The sequence below is a fragment of the Trichosurus vulpecula genome, chromosome 7 (assembly GCF_011100635.1).
Source record: "Trichosurus vulpecula isolate mTriVul1 chromosome 7, mTriVul1.pri, whole genome shotgun sequence".
In the NCBI taxonomy this organism is placed as follows: Eukaryota; Metazoa; Chordata; class Mammalia; order Diprotodontia; family Phalangeridae; genus Trichosurus; species Trichosurus vulpecula.
Window position 1 is genome coordinate 208,109,179 of NC_050579.1, and position 18,584 is coordinate 208,127,762.

The window sequence follows — 18,584 nt, forward strand, 5'->3', positions numbered from 1 at the left end:
TGAATATTATAAAAAAATTCCCTTCAAAAATTTGAGAAAGGAGAATTAACTTTTATCCAGAAAGAGGAAAGGCTTCATAGAACTGGGCCTTAAAAGAAGAGAAGAATTGCAACAGGTAGAAATATGTTTAAGATATAGGGGATGATCTGGGCAAACGCCCTGAGGCTGAGCAATGGATTTATATACTATTAGAAATTCAGTTCAAATTTAATGCAGAGAATATAGAAGGGACTAGTGTGAAATGAAGCAAGAAAGGTATATTGGAGCCAGATTGTAGAGGGCTTTGAATATAAGCTAAGGAGCTAAAATACAAGCTAAGCTATTTGTATTTTACAATGTAGGCAATAAAGGGAGTCAATGATGGTTTTTAAAGCAAGGGAGAGAGACATTGTCTGAGATGTGCATTGGGAAGATTAATTATGCAAGAAAAGATTAGAGAAGGGATAGACTAGAAGCAATGAGACCCATTACAGTGGTCCAGGTAAGAGGTGATGAGGGCCTGATGTCAGGTGGTGACAGCATGTACAGGGAGAAGGTTGTGAGAGATACTGGAATAGGATATGGTAGCTGGATGTCAGGAATGACAAAGAAGGTCATACCCAGAATAAGAAGGATGGTCCTACCTTCGGTGGAAGTACTTAAGAGGAGCAAGAGGTTTCTTTGGAGGGTAGGGAAGGAAAGATGATGAATTGAGTTTTGCAGATTCTAGTGAAGATGGCAATATGAAAGGTTAATAGCTGAGTCTAGCTCTCCCAAGCAACTCCCCAGCAAAGATTTAAAAGGGTACCAGAGGAAGCATTGATGAATGAAACCAAAGGGAATCGCCATAAAATTCTCTTTTCCAATATAGGATTGTAGAAGACTATGGCCAGAAGCCTTGGGATGATTTGATCAGGTTCTGTAGCCAGCAAATGGGATCTTTGTTCTGGACTGTAGGAACTGTAGGAGGGGGCAAAGTCACTTCAGTTAGGATACTGCTCAAGAAGATGGAGATAGAGTTGAGGATGTCAATGGGTTCTCCAGGTATCCTAAAGCCAGTGGAGTCTTCCATATTTAGTCAGGACCTAAAGAAATGGAGGTGGAGATGAGACCAACACCCATATTAAGCATCAGAAGAGGGAGGCCAAAGCCATGGTTGGAGGCAGAGGATGGGACTTGGGCCTAATCCTGGTTTAGGGCTTCAGAAGAGAGTAAAGAGGGAGACCAGGAATGAGTTATCCTTCTAGAACTGTGACAAGGTATCCAGATTATAGAAGAGGAGGAACCAGGTATTGTTTGCCTACCCCATCCATGTGTGTGTGTGAGTGTGTGTGCGTGCGCGCATGTGTGTATGGGGGGGGAGTGGTACAGTCTGATCCTGGCACAAAGTCTCAGTCTAGAAACTGAGGCTGGAGATATAAGAAGAAAACACTGTATACAGTGAAGTTGGGAAGACTAAAAGGTAAACAAAAAAAGAGAATAATTAATAAGTAATAGCAGAGGCTCAGAAAAAAATGACTTGTCCATATAGACTCTGAGGATGGGTGGCAGGTACGAAATAAATAAGAAAATGAAATTAGAATTAGAGGAATTGGAAGAAAGATCAATTAATTTGGCTTGGGACACATCAGAATTGATTTGGTGTCAGGTCATCCAAGTAGAGATCATAGGAAAATTTATGTGGAGGTGGAAGGGACCTCAGAGACTGTCTTGTCCAAACTCTTTATTTTATAGAGATCAAGAGAGGTCAAATGACTTGTCTAACGTCGCATAGGGAGTAGAGTCAGAGATGGGATTTGGATCTAGGTCCTCTGATTGAAGAGTCAGGATTCTTTCCGGTGTACTATGTTGCTTAAGTTGGAAACTTGTATGCACATTAATACACACACACACACACATACACACACACACACACACACACACACACACACACACAGCTACGTAGAGCAGTGGACAGAGGGCTGGGCCTACAGTCAGGATCATTACTCTTCCTGAGTTCAAATTCAGGTTCAGACAATTGCTAGCTGTGTGGCCCTGGGCAAGTCACTTTACCCTATTTGCCTCAGTTTTCTACCCTGTAAAATGAGAAGAAAAATGGCAAACCACTTCTGTATCTTTGCCAAGAAAACCCCAAATGGGGTCATGAAGAATCAGACATGATTGAAAACAACTAAACAACAATGAACATCTATACCCAGATACATATATAAACATGTATGTATACATATACACACAATACACATGCACATGCCTATCCTTGACCCTTTTCCCTTCTATGTACATTGTCTCCCTCAGCAAACTATGGGTTTTCTCTGATAACATCAAATACCACCTCTATGGAGATAATTCATGTGTATATGTTTTATATGCATAGAGGGATGGTACTTGATAGCATGGGAGTGAGTAGTTTGTTGAGGAAGAGTATATAGAGAAGGGAAGAGGGCTAAGAAGTGAGTCTCAAAGGACCCCCAAATGAAGGGGAGTGTGAGCCAGCAAAGGAGACAGAGCAGTCAGGTGGTATAGTGCTATAAACTGACAAGTCTTTACTATGTTTTGGGGGAAGAATTTTTAATAATTGAATTTGAGATATATCAGTGACCCAGCATTCCTCAATCATTCATTCAATAAGCATTAGATGACTACCATGGAAACCCCTCCCCTCCATTAAATTTATATTGAATGAATTTTTTATTGGCTCTCTTTTGATGGAAGAGGAATTATTTGGTCCCACCAAGTTCATGGGTGAATTGTGGTCCATCACATTAAAGTTTAATTTACCTAATGGGAGCTTTTTCTCTTCCTTCTCTTTAAGGAAGTTTAAAACCACTCATCTTGAGTGGCGTCATGGTATAGTGAATGAGACATAACACTGGGAATCAGGAAGACCTGGGTTCAGATTCTGCCTCAGACACTTTATCAATTGTATGAACCTGGACAAATTACTTAAACCCTTTGTGCCTCAGTTTCTTCATCTATAAAATGACAGAGTTGAACTTGATACCATCTAAGGTCCCTTTTAACTTTAAACTTATGATCCAAAATAGTAGTATTCATAAGGTCAGACCCGTAGGCCGCTTGCTGTTTGGTGCGGATATGTATAGTAGATTGGTGTGTAAACATGCTGACTGGTTTGCAGAGAAAAATAAAGCCTAGAGCTGCTGTGCCACCCCAAGGGACAACCCTGAGTGAAGGTTCCATTCTCAGGAACACCTGAAAGATGTATCATCACCAACTAGGAAAACAATTTCTTTAATGTGTTGCTCCAATTAGCAGTAAATATTATGGTGTAAATCGTCATAGAGCAAGCAAGATGCTTCTGTGGATGTAGGAGTAAATTACTGGTGCAGTTGGCTAACCAGGCTCTCAGTTGGAGCAATTTAGTTAATTACATATGTGATTTTTTGCAGGTGCAAAACTGCTCATCAAAACAAGGGAGTCTAATTGGGGCTCCTTTGCAAATCTGGCAAATTGCCTAATATTTCTGAGTTTTTGGAGGTTGGCTACAATAAAATACATTGAGGAAACAGATTAAAATTCATCCTGAAGATACTAAAGCATTTTCTCCAAGAGGGACAAATAGCTATTTTTCTTTAGCCTGTTTTCAGCTGTTAGTTTGGACACTCATACTCAGACGCTGGTCTGAGGGGCCGGGCCCTATTCACTTGGCAAACCATTTCCTGTATTCTCCATTTCTTTGTGATCAATTATTTCCTCAGATCGATCTGCTGGACCAGACCACATTGCTGAGAGCCTCTCGGTGCCCTTTAGAGCAGTAACAATTACTCAACTTATCTCTGAAAGGGAAGGAACACATTTCAGGCTTCTGCTTTCTATAAAAAGCCACAGGTCGGCAAGGGCCCGTTTTGTTTGGACAAAAGGAAATGGAAGTATTTGGAGGCAGGGTTTTATCTGGGTCAGTCACTGATTGTCTCCCCTTAAGTCCCGTCCTCATTCATTTAAAGAACGAAAATGCCTGTGTGTGCCCCTGAGAGAGATTTGTTCTATAGCCTAGATGATGGAATTGTGGTGCTGAGGCGCCTGCTTCCGAAGTAGCTGCTTTTTCTGCAGTCCTGACATGGGGCTTCATCGGGTGTGTCAGGAGCAGATCAGGAACTCCATTTAATAGAGAAAAAGGCTTCCATCTACATATAGAAACTAGCAAATGCCACCAACACCCAATTCAAATGTCAAGCATAGTTTGATGAAATAGCTGTTTTTCTTCCAAATGATATCCTGATTTGTGATATGAATTCTAAGCAGCCAAAGAAAGGTACTTGGTGTCTCAGATAGAGGCTTTGATCTTATGAGGATCTTCTTATTCCGGGAGTTTATTTACATTTTTCTTAGTGGCTTCCCTGAGAGTAGATAATGCTGTTTCTTTCCCCAAATCTGTTCTTAGTTTTCCTTTGAAAGATGGGTGATAGGGTTAAGGGATGGGGGGAGGCAGGCTTTTCCTGAGAGATAACCCTGTCCCACTTGTGAAGTGTCTTAAGACCCTACTTAACAGCCTGTAAACATAACAAGATTAATTTTTTTTAGCATAAATCCTCCATGTTCGAAAAATCTCTAAAGTTTATGTCCCAAATGTACCCTAAGATCTACTGTATACTAACAGTTTAGGATGGTTTTTTAGCCTAAGGCACTCCAAATAAGAGGGGATGTAGATTTTAGCATTACTGTCATCTTCTGGGTCTTCACAGCCAAATTCAGAAAGAATGATGACTAGAGGGAAGAGATTTCATGAATATTTAACTTGTGGTTTATTCTCACATTGTCGCTTTATTTAGAACCCCCTTTCAAAGGACTCCTTGTAGGAATCCTTTTTTTTTAAACAAGGACTAAAAGACTTTGTATAGTGTACTGTAATTGGTTCAGGCCATGTCCTAACATCTCAAAAAAAAAGAAAAGGAAAATAAATGAAATCCAAGAAAGAAAAACCCAGAAACACCTCCTTTCTGCCTTTTTTTTTCTTTCTGGGAGACTGTAGTTTCTGCTTTAGAAGTCAGTAGAAATTAGCACCCAAACCCATTAGACTAAGAATATTTGTAAATTACCTTGTTTTTCGTTGACATGATTAACGTAGTAATAAGAGGTGCCTTTGCACCCTGGAACCAAGATACATGCCATTTGTACTGGCATTCTATTATATCTATATGCTATACATCTTTGCCATCTTTTTGGGGAAGAACTTTTAGTAATTGACCTTGAGAAGTCATATCAGTAACCTCACTGCTTCTCAATCATTTATATTCAATAAGCTTTTATTAAGTGGCTACTATATGGCTTCCCCCACTAAACTTATATCCAATGAACTTTTATTGGTTCGCTTTGCTAGATTGTTTGGTCCCACCCAGGTTCATGGGTGCAATGTGGTCCGTCACATTAAAATTTCTTTTACCTAATGGCAATATATATATATATATATATATATATATATATATATATATATATATATATATATATATATATATGAACAGCCTTTTTTTTTGGTACCATTTCTGTTGGTCTTAAATTAATCTTTTTTCTTTTAGTGTATTTGCTTCTGAAGTGAGTAGAGTATTCAATTAGTCTTGTAAGCTGTTGGTATTATTTCAAAGTATTCATTATCTATATTGACTTTAAGATCTGGTAGGCATGATCGTTATTTTTAGACATTTTGGTGTGAGTCACGAAGAAGTGTCAATATGCGGATTCATATTTTGAAAAAAAAACCCATGTTATATCATAACTGTGAAGAACACTACCTTAAGTGTTAATCTTTTCATAGAGAATGGGAGTGTCAGTTATAACTGACAAAGATGAGAAAGAAATAGAAATTCTAGATTGGTGAGGAGTTTTTAAAGTTTTAAAGAATGTTCCCACAGAACTGTTTTTCTACTTGAGAGGAATATGTCCAGACATCTCTTACTCAGAACAAGGCCCACCTTGGACCTATCTCAAGAAACATCTCTAGACTGAACAGACTTCAGGAAGGCAGATCCCTGCTGCAGGTCCTGGATGCTATGTTACCTCTCGCATATCCAACCAATTACTAATTTCTGTTGATTTTGTCTCCTCTTGCATCCATTTCCTCTATTTCTACTGCTGCAACCTTAGTAGAAGCCCTCATTGTCACTTGCCTGGCTAATTGGACTTCCTACATCTTTTCTCAGGCAGCTAGCTGTCATAGTGGCTAGAATGCTGGCCCTGGAGTCAGGAGGACCTGAGTTCAAATCCAGCCCCAGATACTCTGTGTGACCCTATGCAAGTCACTTAAGCTTGTTTGCCTCAGTTTCCTCATATGTAAAATGAACTGGAAATGGCAAACCACTCCAGTATCTTTGCAAAGAAAACCCCTCAAATGAGGTTACAACGAGTTGGACGTGACTAATTGACAAAAACAAAACAGAAAAACCCTCTTTTCTCTGTAGAGCTGGTTATGTCATGCCTCTGGACAAAAATCCTAAGTAGCTGCCTGTTATTTTCTGATAAAATTTTAAGTCCTTTGCCTCATATTTAAGGCCCTCCACCATTTAGCTGTCTACCTACCTCTGTAGTTTGACCTGTCCTACTGCATTCTTTGTACTCTATGATTTAACCAAACTGAACTTATCTTTGTCCTTTGAACATAATGGCCTTGGCCCATATCTGGAATGTTCTCTACCTCTCTGTCTCTGCCTCTCTTTTTCTCACACTGTTTCTCTATTTCTCACACTATAGCTTTTGCTACCTCTCCATCTTTCTATCTCTTGCTATTTTTCTTTCCCTGTCTCTATGTCTCTTTACTTGTCTGCCTCTCTGTCTGTCTCTTGCTCTTTCTCTTCATTGGATGAATTCCTATCCATTCATCTTCTAAAATCCATTTCAAATATTCCCTTCCTCCATGAAGCCTTCCCTGGTCTGTGCCCCCCTCCTTAACAATCTGTAACAACCTCATGGAGTACAGTTTCATAGCTCACTAATACACCTATCATATATTATTTTGTATCTGTGTTTGGCTTTTATCCTTCTATTAGACTGTAAGCTCCAGAAAGGCAGGAATCATATCTTAACTCAACTTTGCACCCACAGTATCTTGCACAAAGTATATACTTAGTGAACACCTATTGTTCCTATCTTGTTCTGAGTCAGGTTAACATGATCCTAGAAAGGAGGATTGCCTAGGGTTTAGAGACATGTTAAACCCTCTGTCACACAGGAGCCTTATACTTTCTTGTTTTGCAGTGAATTTAGAGTAATGTGGCTCAGTCTAAGAGTCCATGTAACACGATCTCATTATCAAGTAATTTTGAGCTCAGTGGCATAGATACGAGGGCAGTATTAAGGCAGCAAAGATAGCAGGTTGCTTCCTTGCAATCCATTGTAGAAAATCAACTCAGTCTTCAAGATTGAGTGTGGGAATAAATTTAGACTTTAGAATTCAATTGAAAACCCCATTTTAATTTATAATTCCCATCTCCTGTCTCCTGTGGGTGTTGGTGCCTTTGGAGGCAAGCCTCAAGAATGACGCTGATATGACATTTAAATTGCTCATTGTGAAGTAGCTTCTTGGCTGTTAGTTTTTAAAAGGGTAATTGTAATATCTTAATGTAACATCATCATCTAGACAATCTGTGGAAAACAACCAGGTCTAAAAGATTGGAGTTTATCTGAAAGAAGAGGTTTTCTTCTCTTCCACTTACATTATGTAATTGGGTTTTTAATTAAAATGATTTTGAAAGGCTAGTCATTTCATTCTGAAAAACCAGAGTGAGTACAACTAAAACAGAAGCATCATGGATATGTAAACTTTCGCTTTAATGTTGCAGAATATGAGGATTCATTGGATGTCTATGCGTGTGTGTATACGTATACGCATACATATGTATATATATGTATATACACACACGTGTATATATACACATGCACATAGGATGGAAACAGAGTATATGTATTTATGTATACGTATATATGCACATGGATATATACATGCATGCATGCAATATACATATATACACACACACATAACTGGGTGGTGTCCTGGATAGAGCTCTGTTTCCATCCTACTTAAGATACTTAGCAGTGTGACCTTGAGCAAGTCACTTAACCTCTGTTTGCCTCAGTTTCCTCACCTGTAAAATGAGCATAATTAATAATAATAATACCTCTTCCAGGGTTATCATGATGGTCAAGTGAGATAATATCTGTAAAGCCCTTAGCATAGTGCCCGGCACATAGTAGGTGCTACAGAAACCCTAGTATTATTACGATTTAAACATTTACCTTAATGTTACAGAAAACCGCACGGGAATATTTGCTTATGCAGTGACTGGTGGCAGTCGTGGTTTCCGTTTTGTTTTTTTGGTGTGGTGTTCATTATTTTTGATTGCCAAACGAGGTGGACTATGACCTGAGAGTGGATGAACCTGACATGAAACAGTTATGTAAAAGGGGGAAAAGTTGTTTGACTTATAGACTATTCCTGTATAATGTAAAGAGATAGAAGCAGAGTCGCTTGAGATTAGCAATGACATGGACTGTCTGCTCACATGGGGAAGACGCTGCTAGTGGCAACAAGGTACAGTGGCTTAGTTGTACAGACACAGAAGGCAGCCTTACGCCCTGGACAGCTGTCTTGTGCCGTCGGCCAAACGTGGATGGCTCAATGAGAACTTATCACTACTGGAAAAATAACTCAAAATGTGCTTCCTGTTGATGGTGAACCAGGAATGTCCCATCATTTCCTACTACTACTGGTAGAGGGAGAAGGACGAGTTGTGTGATTTTATTGGTATGGAAAGGAAGGAAACAAGCATTTATTAAGCACCTACAGTATGCCAGGCATTGTGCTAAGCCATTTACAAATATTATCTCATTCGATCCTCACAACAACTCTATGGGGCAGGTGCCATTAATATCCTCATTTTATAGTTGAGGAGACTGAAGCAGGCAGAAGTTAAGTGACTTGCCCAGGGTCACATAGCTATTGAGAATCTAAGGCTGGATTGGGACTTCCCAATTCCAGGAGTATCACTCTGTCCACTGCACCACTTAGCTGTGTTTCTTGGAAACTCCCGCATACAGAAACTGCCTTTAACAATGCAGGTCAGTGCACTCTTTGCAACTCACAGTCTTAGAGTGGACACTAGTGCTGAGAGACTGTGACTTGCACAGAGTTAGACAGTTATCATTGCCAGAGGAAGCAGGGCTTGAACCCAGGACTTCCTGGTTTCAAGGCCTGTTCTCCATCCACTACAGTCAGTGGTGTCAAAATCAGAGGAACTTGGGGGGTCCATATTGACTTAGAAAACCACAAATTAACAGTATCTGTATTGTATTTTTATTTATTTTGTTAAACATTCCCCAATTATATTTGAATCTGCTTGGGTGGCATTCAGTGCAGGGCAAAAGTCTGATACCGCTGCATTACATGATGCCTCATCCCAGGGATCTTAATATGCTTTAAAATACCATCCAGTTTGGCAACAGCTTTATGTTAGCTAACTCCTTGGTTTTCAGTGCTCTAAACAGGTAAGATGTTCTTTCTTTTTTTCTGAAAAAAGTATGGAAAAATAACATTTGTGTAATTCAATGCAGGTGACTTGGGTGAAAGGGGTGAGAGAGGACCTCCTGGAAGAGGACCCAAAGGCTTGCCAGGATCAATTGGTCTCCCAGGTAAAATATGGGGAGGAGGAAAATTCTTTTCATTATGTAAATGATATGTACCCCAGTACCCCAGATCTGTTTCTTACACAGAATGTGTGAAAATGTGTATCTCTTATTTTAAACTATTTGAAATAGTTCAAAGACATTAAGAACATCTAATGCCAATGCCATGCCAAAAAGAGAAAGAAAAGAAAAGCAAGAAAAAGGGGTGAGGGAGAATGTAGACGAATAGCCCATTAATTCAGATGAATTGGGGAAAGGGCAATCGATTAGTTCAAAGTCTGAATTATGGGTCATTTAAAAAGATATCACATTTTAATACTTAATTCCGTAAAGTAACACACACTATTAACTAAAAGGTTTTCTCTATAACCTATTTAAATGAATGGAGGTCTGTAATTGACAGTCACTGTGGGTGCAAAATAATAATAGCCCCCATTTATATATTGAAGAAGCTGTGCAGCATGCTCAGCGGCCACACCACAGTAAAACCATCTCAGCAGACAGGCTAAGCCAGGGTGAGGGTAACGGACGAGCCTCAAAATGGTCAGTGGGTTAGGGGGATGTTTATCCCAAGCATGTGAAAACTTCCCCTGGTGGAACTTGAAGATGAGAACAATTTGTTCCAAAGTCCACGAAGGCGGGTGAAGCAGGCGCTGTGGAGTCCTTAGAGCTTGGTCAGACATCGAAGTTGCCAAGGTCATCCACTGCATCCCAGTTGTGTTGACTTTTGTCCTGTGACTGGATGTCAGTGATGCTGGAGGAGAGAGTGTGGCTGACGACTCTGCACGACTTTGCCTCACTTAAATCTAATTCTCTCACAAGTCAAGACATCACCCATTATCTACTATTTTACCCCAACATCGTGATGTCCTCTTCAAGCACAAAGGATGAACAATAACATAAATTCTCTTAAATGAGTCTCTCACAACAAAGCTTTGAGAGAGTTGCTATAATTGCCTACAATCTAGAGGTGAGGAAACGGAGGACCAAAATGTGTGAACAATTTCCCCAGCGTAATTCTGCTCTCTTCCTACCCCGCTCCCCCAACATATAGTACAAAAGTTACCCTAAGCATAGCCCTGTGGCAGTTAGCACCAGTAATTCACATTAATTTGGTTTCACCCCATTTTGTAGAATGAATATCTAATCTATACAAATAGAAGTTGTGTCTTGCTTCGAAGTAAATCCTCAAAAACTCCTGGTATAGTAGCTAGAATGTTGGACTAAATCCATTCTAAATTGATGATCTTATGACTCTCATTTTTGAAAGATAGTAGATTTGAAAAGCAGCCATGAGGTTTGTCTTGAACTCTTTGCATCTTAGTAACAGAAGACTCTGTGAGGGGAAGCCTGGGTGCTTATGTTACCAAGGTAGTGTCAGCCTCCTGCTGCTGCTGCTGCCAGTAGTAAATATCAGCAGGAATTAGGGTAGAACTATCAATCCATTTAGAATTGATTCATGGTGTCAGCTCTGGAGTGGGAGCACCAGAGCAAGGCCTAGAGACAATTCAGAGTAAGATCCATAGGCCCCTGCGGAGTCATGTCTCAGTGCACCTGCACCCAGCCAGCTCAGGGGCTTTTTATCTTAGATCCTCTTGTGGCAACTTTAGTTTAGATAGAATCAGAGCACCCATTTTCACCCCAGGTTGGTTAGTATAGAAGACAGAAGAAAAATTGGGAATTTTGGAAAATTGGCCCTTGAAAACTTAAAATACAGAAATATGCTTCTTTCTCCTTTTGAAAACTGCCAGAGGCTTATGTAGTTTCATTATTGCTGGTTTTCATTGATGTTAAAATCATATCTTAATTTCCTAATTTAACAATCCCTTTGCCCTTGGTGATACATTGTCTCTGTTTAAAATGGGATTTAAAAAATGAATAAATTTAGAAACAGAAAAAGAATTACTATTAGAAAGCGGTTGATTCATGGATCCTTCAAGATGTTGACCAAGGACTGCCAACAGCCCTGGTGATTGATGGAAGGAGGAAGAATTCAGTTACATTCAAGGAGATGATAAGAGGAAGACAATGCTACACATTTCATTTCACTACTTAACATGATCTGATCCACTGTATAATAATGCATGGGCCAGAAGAGAAAAGAAATGAAATTTACCATTCCAGAGTAGGTGATTCCAGTAATAATGAAACACTGATGCCATCTACTCTTAAATCAACAAGAATTTCCTAGGGGCCTACATGCACCAGGCACCTGTGCTAAGTGCTGGGCAAACAGAGAAAGGCCAAAAAAACAAATCAAACCAAAATGAAAAATCAAAACCAAACCAAACAAAAAAACAAAACAAAAACCAACCCAGATCCTTTCTCTCAAGAAGCTCACAGCCTGAAGGGGGTGAAAGACACTCATAGCTAGCTGTCTACGTTGCAGCTCTTGTAAATTGTTTTTGTCCCAATTGTATTTACGATTAGTATTTACAGTAAATGGCCTAATTTCTTGTACTGATAACATCATTCTCTATTATTGGCATCTATTTCACTTACTCAGTTGAGAGGTGGGGATAGGGTCTCTACCAAATATAAGTTAGTGTCTTAGAGAGTTGATTCAGAACCCTGAGAGTTAAATGACTTGGCCAGGGTCACACAGCCAGTATGGGTCAGAGGTTTAACTTGAAACCAGAGCTTCCTGATTCTGAGGGCACCTTTTTATCCACTATATTATGCTATCTCTTGTTGACAGTTATCCTTTCGATTTTCCTGGACATCAAATGGGGGTAAAAAAATAAAAGGTTTACAAAATATTTTGCACAAACGATCCTATATGACTTCTCATAATACCCCTACAAGATAGGTGTATATAGGTGGTATATGTATTGTCTTCGCCATATTATAAATTAAGAAACCGAGGATCAGAGGGAGGCAATGATTTACCCAAAGTCACTTAGCCAGCGAGTGGTAGAGCTCATACTTTTAAACTCCAAATTGGATACTGCTTCTGACATTTCCGTTTCAAGAAAGGCTTACTGGGGACAACCCAGCATAAGGTGGGACTAAAAATGGCTGAGGGAGCTGTTTAGTTTCATTCTATGATGGGTCCTAAGAAAGAAGTGAATAGGCATCAGATTGGAAAAACTGGAGATCATCTGAGTTCCTCCCGAACCACTTTTTCACATTGGGGCTTCATTAGTGTGTTCCTTAACATTAGATACACTCTCAAGCTATAGGCTGCAGTGCCCCCTCCCAGGATTTGATGACAATTCAAAAAAGCCTTTACCAAAAAGTTACTTTGCAGTTTCTGTGAACAAGATTTCTTGATGTATTTCAAGGGATCATAGGATTTAGAACTAGGAGGTACTGTGTTCCAATTTTCTCTTCTTCTTATTTTTATTTTAAAGAAAATATAATCCAGGAGTGTGTTTTCTGTAGTCTTATTTTCAGCATTTTAATTTTACTAGTAGAAGCATATGGGGAAGCTTCCCAGTTTGCATGCCTCCCATCTGTTCCTTTTGCCTTCTGTCTCCTTCCTTTCTCCTTCCTTTCCTCCTCCGTTCCTTCTCTGTCTCATCCTCTCCCACTTATTTCCTTGTGCTTCCTTCTTTGTCACTCGGCTTCTCTTCATACACTAGCTATTTCTTTCTCTTTCTCTCTAACCTTCTCTTTCTCTCTTCCCTTCTCATATTTCTTATCTTCATCTTCCTCCATTTGGAATCCTCCTACTTCTGAAGTATTGTGTTTGGTTCTGGGTGCCATTAGTTTAAGAAGAATGTCCAATCTGGGTGGTGAAGGGTTTTGAGTCCATGTCATAAAACCATCAATTGAAGGAAACTTGTTTAATCTGGAAAAAGAAGGGGGAATAGGATAGCAAACTTCAAGTATTTAAGGATTGTCATATGAAAGAGAGTTAAGACTTTTTCTTTTTGGCTCTAGGAGGCAGAAGGTAAAACAATAGGTAGAAATAGACAAAGAGGCAAATTGAGGCTTGATCTTAAGAAAATATTCCTACCAATCAGATCTATCCAAAGTGGAGTGGACAGTAGGTGGTACAGTGAGTAGTACATTGGCCCTGGAGTCAAATCCGGCCTCAGACACTTGACACATTTGCTAGCTCTGTGACCTTGGCCAAGTCACTTAACCCCAATTGCCCTGCCTTCCCCCTTCCAAAAAACAAAACAAAACAAAGAAGTGGAGGGCTTCCCCTCACTGGAGGTCTTCATGCAGAGGTTGGGGAACCACTTGACAGTCAACATTAAGTGGCCCCGTACTAAGCACTGGAAATATAAAGGCCCAAAGAATCCCTGCTCCCAAGAAACACTCCTTCTAATTGGTATGTTACTCACTGGGTATCTTATAGTACGGAGTCCTTTTGTGTATGAGTTGGACTGACTAAGATCCCTTCCAACTCAATTTCTGATTCTATTTCTTTCCTTTCTTTGAAATCTCCTTGTTCCTCTCACTTCTCTGCTGGTTTTCTCCATGTCTCAGTGCTGACCCTCTGTAATTTTTGCTGCACCATTACTGGGGAGAAAATTCTCTTATATATTATCTAGCCCAACTCCCTCATTTTGCAGATGATAAAACCGAGGCCTGGAAAAATGAAGTACCATACCCCAGGGCATCACACAGATCGTGACAGACCAGGAATTTGAACCCAGGTCTTCTGATATCAAAGTCAAATCCAATTCAATTCAATAAATACTTAACAACAACAACAACAATGATATTTATATTGTACCTACTATGTGCCAGGCACCGTGCTAAGCACTTTACAATTATTATTATCGCATATGATCATTATCTCACTTATTGAGCTCCTACTATGTGCAACGTACTATGCTAGGCTCTGGGAAACAGAGATAAAAATGAAACAGGTCCTGGCCTCAAGGAGTTTACATTCTATGGAATTTCACCTCATCATTCCACAACCAAAAGCAATACTGCTTTTCTGTCTCAATTGTTAGGTTTTGAGGACTCCAAATTTTTCTTTTTTCTTTTCTTATTCTCAATTGCGGCTGATTATTCCTATTAAGTTTGTTTCTCTTATTAGCTGAGGTTCCATGAGCTGGTTCCCTCTGATCTCCATTCTATTCATGAATCATTCTTTGCACGTTTGCTAGGGTCCTCGTGCCTCTCTTAAGAGTGTGATCAGGGCAGCTAGGTGATGCGGTGAGTAGATCATTGGCCCGGGAGTCATGAGGACCTGAGTTCAAATCTAGCCTCAGATACTTGACACATTGACTAGCTATGAGGCCTTGGGCAAGTCACTTAATCCCAATTGTCTTTCCTTCCCCCCTCAAAAAAAGAATGTGATCTCCCCATTGAGGATGATTCAGCAGAGGTTAGACATTTGGGATCTCTATGAAATATGGACTTATGGAGTAAATCCACTGGCCATATGCTTCCCCCTTCTTCCTTTTCTTTCATAACCTCTCATGTGAAGGTTATAGGCACTGAAGATTTAAGGGCTATTGGTCCGTGGCATTTTACAATTTATTTCACCTGTTAAAATTTTCTGATTAGCAAACTTTCCTTTTAAATGTTGATTTTGAAAAAAAAAAAGTGAGTACCAGGCCATACGAGGGCTTAAAATGCTCCTTAGGAACTTTCCATGTCTGCAAATAGATGTTAAGCTAATATTTTAGTTATTTTATAGGCTTCAAATAAACTGCTTCTCACCCCAATTTCCTTAAATATGTACTGCCTCTTTAAAAGCTGACCATGAAGTTCAATGGTAGCTCCCTGCCCCCCACCCCCATCCCCAAATATGAAACCTTCAGTGTTCTTGGAGAGAGCCTCTGGGCCAAAAATAATAAGCTGTGGATTTACAAAGGCTTCATCTGATATAAAAAGCCATTTACAAAATTTCGGCAAACACAGCCCCTTTCATTTGCAAAGCATAAATAGGCTCAAATGCTCCTGAGAATCCAGTCCCCTGAATCCAGAGAATCCAGAGATACAGCACAATGCTGCCCCCCAGCGCTAGCATAGAGAATGCATGGACTAATAAAAAGTTGGAATGCTTCGTAACAGCATTTCTTTAAAGCCTATGTCTAGCTAGGATATTTTATAATCATTAAGTTATTGCTCTTACAAATGTCCCCATAAGGAGTGTAAGAGGAGAGCAAGTGGACATTAGCCAATGAAGCAGCTCTCCTACCTCTCCTGGGACAGGGTAATTTTTATGTTGTTTTTAAATTATCCTTCCAGGAAGATACTCCCTGGGAATGACTAACGCTTTGGGGGAATGAGGCACCCTGGGAAGTGCAGTCTTGGCCAGTACTATGAAAAAGTAGCACCTTCCTTCCTGTTTTATGTACTTTGACGTTATTAATATACTCACAGGATCGTAGCTCTAGAGCTCGAAGTGACCTCTCTCGCCATTCTGCCTTATTTACTCCTCAGCAATGGCACAAAAACTGAGAGAATATATGGCTCGGAGGAGCTTCTCTGACCAAAACCACCCAACAAATTAATTGTAGCCTTGGGAAAAATGCCAAGGGTACTGGTTCACCAAATACTTTACTGCCAGAACTAGACAATATGACAAAGCTGATTTCTCCTGAGCCATTCCTGTGAGCTATAAGACAAAATCTCTAGGGAGATTTGTTGAAGCTGGTCACTGACTTTCATGCTTGAGGGGAATCAGTGTTGGACTCCCATTTTTGTGAATGCGCTGGAGCTGTGCCAAACTTCCCTATCCTTCCTTGGTTGGAATCTTGGGGATCTAGTGGTTGGGAGTCATTACTTTCATCACCATGGTCCAAATTTGATTCTCAGAAAGTCTTTTGGAGGCAGTGTGGTTTAGTGGATTGAGTGCTGTCTTAGAGTCAAGAAGTCCTGGGTTTTAATCCTACTTCATACACTTATGAGCTCTGTGACCTTGGAGAAATCATTTGATTTCTCTGTGCCTTTGTTTCCCATCTGCAGAATGAGGGAGATGAACTTGACTGAGATCTCTGCCAGTTGTAAATCTATGATCCTATGGTCTTATCGCCTATATGGTCTTCCGAGAATCCCTTATTGACAAAAATATTTAATTCAGTTTAATAAGCATTTCTTAAGTGACTACTATGTGTAAGGCATTGAGTGGTCCCGACCCTCAAGGTGCTTATGTTCTATAAGACTATATGTTGAATGGCAAGAAAGGTGTTGTCTTTGGGATGTGGGAGTTCCACCATGAAAGGCTGCAATGTGGAGAACTGAGCTACAATGCTTGAGCCTTTATCATCTCACCCACAAGGTATGTGTAGAAATGGCTTGAGTATGGTAGGCCACACCATGGGTATAATCCATTTGTTTGTTATTAATACTCCCCCACACACACCCACACCCAATCTGTGACAGTTGTAGAGTTCTGAATACAAAATTTAATGGTTTAATGATCACTAGTTAATGAGCATTGGGCAAGGATGCTATAGAAAGGATTCATGCACCAGCTAGGAGACTGGGCAAGTTAACTTTTAATGTCTCTTTCAACTCTAAAAATCAATGAAAACTTAGTCTATTCTCTTTTCTTCAGCAAAGGGATAGACCTCCTCCTTCTTAAAGATTTATTAAGCACCCAGATTTAGTATATATTGTACAGAATAAATTAAACAATGGAAAATTGAAAGGACCCGGTCCATTCTGTTTCTTCTTTCCTATGGGACTTCTCCAGTTCACACATGCATTTGTGTGTGTGTATGTGTATAAAATTTATTTCCCTCCTTTTATTTCCCTAGGTGATCCAGGTCCAGCAAGCTATGGGAAAGAAGGACGGGATGGAGAACGAGGCCCACCAGGTCCTGCAGGAATACCTGGAGTCCCTGGTCCTCCTGGCCCTGCTGGTCCCCCTGGTTTCTGTGAGCCAGCCTCCTGTGCAGTACAGGCTGGCCAGCGTGCTTTCAGCAAAGGGCCAGATCAGTGACAGGCCTAGTGTCTAATCCCTGTCTCCGCAGATAACTGATGGCAAGGAAAAAACTGAGGAGCAGTATACAAACCCGCTGAATAAGCGGAAGACTTTCATTATTGTTTTTAACGTTATTACGAAAGTTGTACTTGACAATCAGATTTAGAACAATGGTGCTATACAAGAAGATTTTTTGTCTTTTTCTCAAGAGGAAAAAAAAGGCAGGGTTTAGCAAAACCAGATCCCTTTAAATAAAGACACATCCCTGTTACCAACAGCCCTAATCTATAGTGTGCTATATACATACGCCATGCTGTATCTTGGGCCCCTGAGCCAGTAAACAAACAAACAAGACTGGTTTCCCTCAGTTGCAGCAGTTACCTCGGTCATCTAGTTAAACCTTATTCTCAGATCCCCATTCCAGCTCTCATGGAGATGGCTGCCAGGCTGCTCATGAAGACACCTGCTACATTGACTTGACATGGTGATGTAAATCTCTGTTAATGTATTATTGCTGGATGGGCACCTCAAGCACTGCGTCGTGTTGAATGGCTTCCATAAATCGCACATGGGTCTTCATTTTGGGCTATGATTTCTGGTGATCCTTATTGTTTTGGGAAATTAATTTCATCTGTGAAAAGTCAAAGCAGCAGGGCCAAGAGCCACTGTTTATAGAGTCATGATATCCAGGAATTCATAAGCCTTATCGGTCAGGTTATTTATTTTAAAGGTCTAAGTAACATCTTTCATTGTACCAAAAAAGAGAAAAATAAACACCGTTTCTTAACTCTTTGTATGTTTTCATATCACCAGTCATGGGCAACGATAACAACTGATATTTATGTAATGCTTTAAAATTTGCAGAGCTATATCTATATCTAAGTATCTAAAACAGGGGTGGGTAACCTGCGGCCTCAAGGCCACATGTGGCCCTCTAGGTCCTCAAGGGTGGCCCTTTGACTGAATACTGAAGATTCATGTGGCCTTGAGGCCGCAGGTTACCCACCCCAGATAAAACCTCAATGAAAAGAGACCTTGTGGCATGGTGGGTAGAAAGCTGGCTTCAGAGTCAGGGAAACCTGGGTTCAAATCCCACCTTGCTCACCTCATGGCTGCGTGACCTTGGGCAAGTCAC

The 18,584-nt window shown here is 40.2% G+C and overlaps 1 protein-coding gene across 1 annotated transcript in view; it reads left to right on the plus strand.

The window, feature by feature from the left end:
* The window catches only part of COL9A1 (collagen type IX alpha 1 chain), a 122,595-nt gene extending 105,012 nt beyond the window's left edge, over positions 1-17,583 (plus strand). The window contains exons 37-38 of the mRNA XM_036768040.1: positions 9,535-9,612; positions 17,283-17,583. Coding sequence (XP_036623935.1) covers positions 9,535-9,612; positions 17,283-17,467 — 263 coding nt within the window. The 3' untranslated portion in view covers positions 17,468-17,583. The remainder of the gene's footprint in view (positions 1-9,534; positions 9,613-17,282) is intronic.
* Positions 17,584-18,584: the final 1,001 nt, after the last annotated feature.